This window comes from Neurospora crassa, linkage group VII (genome assembly GCF_000182925.2).
Source record: "Neurospora crassa OR74A linkage group VII, whole genome shotgun sequence".
Classification (NCBI taxonomy): domain Eukaryota; kingdom Fungi; phylum Ascomycota; class Sordariomycetes; order Sordariales; family Sordariaceae; genus Neurospora; species Neurospora crassa.
This window is the reverse complement of record NC_026507.1, coordinates 1,000,505-1,007,798: the sequence shown is the minus strand read 5'-3', so window position 1 is coordinate 1,007,798 and position 7,294 is coordinate 1,000,505. Positions and strand designations below refer to the sequence as shown.

The 7,294-nt window shown below is 52.8% G+C and overlaps 1 protein-coding gene across 1 annotated transcript; it reads right to left on the bottom strand.

Moving 5' to 3' along the window:
• Window positions 1-253: 253 nt before the first annotated feature.
• Window positions 254-4,925, bottom strand: ccg-9 (clock-controlled gene-9). The gene is made up of 5 exons (XM_954391.3): window positions 4,081-4,925; window positions 2,964-4,020; window positions 2,508-2,893; window positions 2,166-2,446; window positions 254-2,109 (listed from the first exon to the last, which is right to left on the bottom strand). Exons 2-5 carry the CDS (start codon window positions 3,531-3,533, stop codon window positions 749-751), a joined length of 2,598 nt encoding a protein of 865 aa, XP_959484.3. The 5' UTR covers window positions 3,534-4,020; window positions 4,081-4,925; the 3' UTR covers window positions 254-748.
• Between the last annotated feature and the right edge of the window lie 2,369 nt (window positions 4,926-7,294).

Genomic DNA, 7,294 nt, shown 5'->3' with positions numbered 1-7,294 from the left:
TTTGTACCAGTTTTGGCCAGATTTCGATGTTAAATAATTGAGTTGAGTTGTGTAAAGCGATATTAAATGGCTAGATTTGTCAAATGCGGTGTGTGTGTGTGTGCACGCACACACACCTCTTACCAAGACTGCACAGGCGATTGAGTGTGGGAACAGCAGCACGTGTTTTCGCGTCACCTCGTTGTTTATATTAATGTTTGGCACAACCTTTTGTCTGACAACGTTACTACAAGTATCTTGACGGGATTCAGACACGAGAGCGGTAGAAAAACACGGCGACGACCAGAAGTCTTTGTCAGATCCAACTACTTGTCTTATCGTTAACAGCTTCGGAGTGGGCGTGCGAACATCCTCCATCATACGTGTACCTTGATCGTTCCCGTCTGGGACATCTTTGTTTGATGGACCGTGATAAGTTACCCTGGCAAAGGCTGGAACTGCGCTGTCGAGACACAGGTATGTAGTTCAGTGATCTTCGACGCCTGCAGCTGGATTGCCTGTCACGGCTTGAAATGTGCTTCTCACAGAATTTTACCCGGCCGACAGACGCGCAGCGGCTGCATGAAAGTGATGAACTTTCACTGATCACTATGAAGATGCCACACGATGAGCATCCATCGTGACAGCAGAAGCTTTATTTTGACTTCTCTCATTGTAATGGCAGCTAGAAAGATACTCCATGGATGAGCTCATATCTTAAACTAACAAACTAAACTCGACCAAAAACAAGCGATCCGCCAACATAAAATCAAGCAGTAACCTCTGCCTTCTTCTCATGAATTGGCAAGTCCTTAGACTCCGACTCGGACTCCGGCTTCCTCTGCGTAAAGTGTCTCGGCAACCGGTTTTCCTCTTGGGTGTACAAGTATCCGGCCTCCGTCCTCGCCATGTCGTTCACCCACTGCTCATTGCCCTTCAATCCACCCTTGCCACTCGTCTCTACGCCGACTTCGGTCCACTTGGCAGCCAAGTAGAACCAGGCAAGCGCATTACCGACAGTGCCGACCTCATCAGAGACGCCCGTCCGTGCCGCATGATGCATTCTCTTCCAGAGCTCGTCATCGGTGAACAGGTCCATCAGATGACCGGCCACGGCACGCCAATCACCAGGGGCGACAAGGAAACCATTGACCTTGTCCTTGACCTGCAGCGGGATACCGCCAACGTTGGTGACGATGACGGGTCTGCCGGCGTGCAAGGCCTCGGAAACCTTGACCTCGAAGCCTTCGCGGGTGGAAAGCTGCAACGCAACGTGGGCATTGGAGAGCAAGGTGTTGATGACCTGGTCGTTGGGCTCCAAACGCATGACGCTGACGTCCCGAATCAAGTCGGGGTAGTATGTCTCAAGCTGGGCCATGGTCTGATCGTAGATGAGGGAGGCGTCGGGGTCATCGACGGAACCATTGCCGCACACAACGAGCTGCGGCACGTCGGTGATGCCAGCTTTGTCGCAGCGGCGACGGAACTCCGCATACGAGTCGATAACGGTGGGGATGCCCTTGGATGGGTCGAAGCGGGCCACCTGGATGATGTACTTGCGGGCGGGCCAGTTGAGCTCCGTCATGCGCTGCGAGTGGCAGGCGTTGTTGTACAGATTTCCGTAATAACCCGAGTCCCAGTGGTTGAGGTGCTTGTTTAAGCCGTCAAGCCAGTCGGTGGTGGCTGGCAAGTAGACGACCTTCTCGCGCGGGACGTTGTGAGGGACGAAACTGGGAATCGGGTGGCTGATAAACATGTCGGCGCCCTGAATGTTGCCCCACAGGAAATCCCAGATGTCGGCTTGAGGCGAACCGGCCTTGGCGACGAGGTCGCTGCGAATCTGGATGTGCGAGCGGTAGAGAACGGGGCGGTTAGGGGTATACTTTTTGATCAGGGGGATCAAGCCGGGCATTTGAGGGTCATCAATCACGACAATATCAGCACCGCCTTCCTCGGGTGCACGCAAAGGTCCGCCCTCGGAGAACCAGTATCGACTGGCATTCTCGTTAATCCAATCAATGATGGCCTGCTTCTCTTCGGCAGATACGCGCTGATCGGGATGGCTGACACCCTGCAGGATGTTGTGGATGTTTTTGGTGATGCGGAAGACACCGGGTCGTGGTTTTGGCACTGAAACAGTGTTAGTTGACCGTCTAGCGTTCCGGACAGCAAACTGCTTTACTTACCGTACCAGGTGAGGTCGACACCCAAAAGACGAGCAAAGCGTACAAGAGCGTGCCGCATAAGTGCAACACCACCGCCTTGGGGCGTTGAGCTGAAGAAGGCCATCTTGAGCTTGTTGGCACGAAGCTTCTTGGCAAATGTCAGAGTGGTTTCCCACGTTGCCGGACCGCATGTGTCTTTGTGGTTCTGTACGGTGGTAAGGTGGGCGCGGAATCCAGCATCGGTTTGAACAATGCCTCGGAATCCGACCTGGAGGAGGGGAACGAGGGAAGGGCCAAAGTGCCTAACAAGGGCTGTCAGTATGCTCTTCAGGGCGGAACTGACAGGACAAGGGGGGCCCTTACATGATGCACTTTCGGGCCATGGAATCGGCTTGTTCATCGACTCGCTTGACATCCCAGAAGGTCGCTTCCTTGTGCTCATCATCTGGGCGCATAACGATGGGCACAATATCCACCTCGAGCCAGAGCCGCGAACAGAGGGTTGGGCTCATGTACTTGAGTGTCGTGGGGAGACCAGCACCGACGAACTTGGAAAAGTTCTCGTGCTCATACTTTTGCACTTCGGAGATGACATATTCTGCGATGAGGTCCTCGCCCATTTTCAGGGCGTCATCGAGCTCAATGTGTTTAACTGAGAAGTCCACCAGGTAGACTGTGTCATGAATGGCCAGGGCCACAACGGCCGTATGGTCGTCAGCAAAGACGGCAGAGATACCAAGATAGAGCGTCTATGGGACATCCAATATTAGCATGAAACGTCGACGCAGTCAAGCAAGCCGTGGTGGGCAAGGTACTCACAGTTAGAGCAGGACCAAAGTGACCCTCTTTCTCCACCAGAGTGCTCATCTGGCGCTTACGGTGCACCGAAGTGCCCGTGGAGAACTTGCGGGCCTTTTCAAACGCCATGACTGCGGTTGCGATGGGCTTGATGCTGCGATGATGGGAGGCAGCCGACCGGGTATCGTAGGTCTGGGTGTTGTCGCCGCTAGGAGACGTGTAGTGGCCGGTGTTGGCCTGGAGGTGGTCGAGGTGTTGTTGCTTCTGGAGCTGATGTGGAAGGGAAGGTCTGGAATTATACGCAACAGCGTCGCTGGTGGGGGCAGGCGTCTGGTCGGCCAATGGATCTCTGGGCTGAAGATTACTGAGAAGCTGCTGGACGCCAAGCGAAGGGGTAATTCGACGCGAGCTGTAGGGCCCGGAAGTATCATTCAACGGACTTGTAGGGCTTTTTGTGTCGGAGCGGGACGAGTCGTTGTCATTCGAGGCCGGGTGGTGTGGGGTGGTATCTGCGAATGGGTTTTTGAAGGCGATGCCGGCGCTCGCGGACTCGTCGGTCTCGGCCAGCTTGGGTTCCCCCCTATCAACCATTGCATCCAATTGATGGCTTCACGTTGCACGGCAAGTACTTGTAGTGGCCTTGGGTGGGTGGTGTGCGGGTTCTGCAGTGTTACTTCCACTTTTTGATCAAGTATTCGGAAGTCGCTTGACGGGCACGACCTGGGACACGGAAGGTGGGAGGTGAGGTGGTGACGCAACACGTGCGGGTAGTGCATTGTATGGGTTGGCATCCACCACCTTTGTCGCTCTTGTTTGGCTAAACCCCCGGGATCCCCTCCTTCTTTCCCGTCCGGCCATCTGCATTGTCTGGTTGATCCTTGTCAGTCTCCGACTCTCGTTCAATGATCAAGGCGGGGTTCTCTCTTTCCAGTTTGGACCTCGACCTCTAGACCCCCGTGACGGCGGTACGGGCACGGGCATATGAGGCTGTCGGGTCTTTCTGTTGTCTCCTCCTTCAACTCCTTCGATGTCTTACCGAATCCCTCTTTCACATTTACGGTGTGACAGTTTCAGTTTCCTGCTTAGTGATTTCAATGACACCGGCCACACAAGTGTAAGTGTGATTTCGGAGAGTTACCTCGCAAAAGTTTACCTCCCTTGTCCGAGGGTAATTGCCACCTGTGATGACTGCCAATGTTACAATCTGAAATTGCCTGGACGGCTGCCGATCGCTTGCTGCCAAGTGAAGTCTGTGGCTCTTTGTCGAGGTACAACGGGGTTACGCTTTGAAGTTCAGGGTGGATGCTTGTCCGTAACACTCTACTTGGTATTTCCCCAGACGTGGTGGCAGCTGATCTCGACACCATCCCACCACCCCACTGGGAGAAGTTGTCTGGAAGCTGTGAGGGGCGGTGTTGTACAGCATGGAAGCCAAGGAGAGCTGTCCCGGTACGAATTGCTCTTTGCATGAGATGTATAATGGGCACAAAGGTCGGTGAACGAAGGAAAGCAATCACCGCATCACAACGTGATAGCCGATGTTTTGCTTGCGGGCCACCCGCAGCATCCGGGATCGGTTCTTGGTAGAAGAGGCATGTCTCGCGGGGGGAAATCTGTCGGACGCCGGGAAACGGGTGATGGCTGAGGTGATCGAGGAGAGCCAGTGCACTTGCAATGTTTCGGATAAAGTGTTATTGGTTCAGACAAAGTCACCTGGCTGTCAAGCTCTAAACTGTGTCTACCTAGGATCCCGGGTTCATTGGGGCGGCCGGTGAGGCTGATTAGGTAGGGGGGTGTGGTTGTGCTAGGTCGAAACTGGGTGGCTCATTCCGTATCCTTGATGGCGAGATTTCCCAATTCTATGGCCTCGGAGAAGCTGGTCGCCTCTTCATGATGATGATGATGTACTTGATATCCACTTCGCCCGTTGCGACGATGTAGTGCTACAGACAAGCTGGAGCTCCCTTAGTGCTCCGTTGTTGTGTGCAGATCATGCTTACGGGGAACTCGGAACTGGGAACGGGGACATGGTCGTACCATCGCTCCGGGGTACTCGTACCTAGCTCTTCGGGAAATGAACCAAGAAGGATACAAGTTGGAATGGCGTCATACGATGAATCTGCTGAGGACTAGCAAGTGGAAGGTGCTGAGCGATCGAGCTAGGCATCTTTCAAGCTCAACTTCCAGATTCCATCCAGCCCGGGCCCTTCAGGCGATAATACGAGGGAACATGGCGAGTTTAATTAGTGATGCTAGGTACGGTTTCCACAAATGTCCCACTATCTGGCCGTTGAGGTCGTCGTCTTCCTTCGGGTCTCATCCGCTACGAGCTAGGCCCTAATAGTGGGGTTGAAGCCTCAGTGCGGGGTGAAAGCGGGACATCACGACTTCGCCAAGCCGCTAGAAGAGACAGGCTTGCAGGGGCAGGCTCCGGCGCTTTCCAGCGGGCCAAGTCATTTGCGTCATTTCAATGGCGACGACGAACGGGTTCTAACGGCGCCCGGCCGGCATCGGGTTAGGTGAGTTGGGCAGTGGCGCCCTCCGAGGACCAAAAAAGGCTGATTCCTTCCATTGTAACATCGCATTGGATCGAGCCATGTCGCAAAAAGCTGCAAGAAGCAGGAGTTAAGCGAAATGTAGAAGATGCTGGACGAGTGCCCAATTTCTTCTTCACTCGTCTAGACAATTCCCAGCAGCTGGTCACGAGCCATGTGGACCGACTGATGCTTCATCGTCCGACCGACAGCGATAACCTCAGCTCGGCGCCCCCCACAGCCGCAAAGACAGGCACAGACCCCGACGAGCGATTTTGTCCCTCAGATTTGGGAACCTGCATCCCTGTTCTTCCTGACCCCATTTTGCGGGTAAAAGGCCATCACAAGCCTGAGCATCATCCAGGAACACGTTCGTGATCGTCATTTATCACAATCGTGTATTTCATTCAACTCTCCTCGGACACTCTCTCTTAGCCTCCTTCAACCCTGATTCAGCCGAGATGACACGTTAACGAAATCATTCTTTTACTTCTCGTCATCGTAATATCTCTCTGTTGCTACTCAAAAGCTTTTTCTCAAGGCTCTCGTCTGCGCCCACTAGTGTTCGGGGCGGCACGCCGCGCCCTTCCGTATGGGTGCAAGGCTGGATTCTGGGTTGTTACGTGCAGAGCTGGATTCTGGGATGTAACCTACCAATACCTCTATATATTTGGATTTTGGGCTGGCTATTTCTTTCTTAATAATTCATATACTTAGAAGTTAATGCCAGGGGGCTGCGCCCCCCGGGACCCCCCCTTAGGAGTATTTACACGAAAAGAACACGAAAGCGCGAAAAACGGCTATACGGGAATGCACTAACAGAAAAACCGCGAAATTCAGATAGTGCTAACAATTGTTTTGCTGACGAAAACCCTGGTTTTAGTCCGTGCGTTATGATTTGGGTAGTACGTACAGGATTTTACGTGGGGAGCGCCCGCGAAAGGCACTAACACCCTACCCTTGCAGTTGACCGTCCCAGCTACTGTAGGTATATAGAGATTCAGTGTAAGACTCTTGAGAAGCCAATAGACTCTCCATGTCCTGGAATGAAATCTTCAATAAATGATAACCTACGACCAATCCCCGACCAGCCAGCAATTCAAGTTTCCATTTTCTTACCTATTTGTAAAGCACGAACGCCCATATCCAACTTTTTAAACTAATCGAGCTCCTCTACGCCCTGTTTCCATCCTCAACCTCTGAACACATCCCAGACTCCGCGGCCCTCTCCCTGGCCTGTAGTAGTCTCCGAAATCTCTCAAACACCTACAGAAGAGCACTTCTATAGCACCTTTGCGTCGAGCATATTCCTCATGCTCAGAAGGGCTTTATATTATTCTTTGCACCCAAACAAATAAAAGGTTAAACAACATCCTACCAGTGATCCGACACTGACGGCCAAAGGAGTCGACTGGGTGAAGCACTTCCACTGTATACAACATGGACTCTACACCAGAGTCCATGAAGGTTGTCTTTGTTCAAGTTGCAAACTGGCTTTCCGGCAATATCGTGGGAGCATTCGTTCCAGCAGAAAGGCCTGATTTAGCGGTTCGCACATGGTCCTGGTCGAGCAACATATTGCCGGAGACAAATACAGCGGACGGGTTTGCACGGTACAGTTAGTTGTTGACGACAGCGGCTTTTGAACTCACGCCGATGCGCATCTCATGGTGTGGGAATTGATGCAGGTATATTATATGAATGACTACATTGAAGTAGGCCATATCACGATCTCTAACCCAGGCTGCTGTTGTTATGTCCCGTCACTCACTCGTTGTCTTCCCTGGACATGGATTGTATGCGGTACTAGTGTGTCAA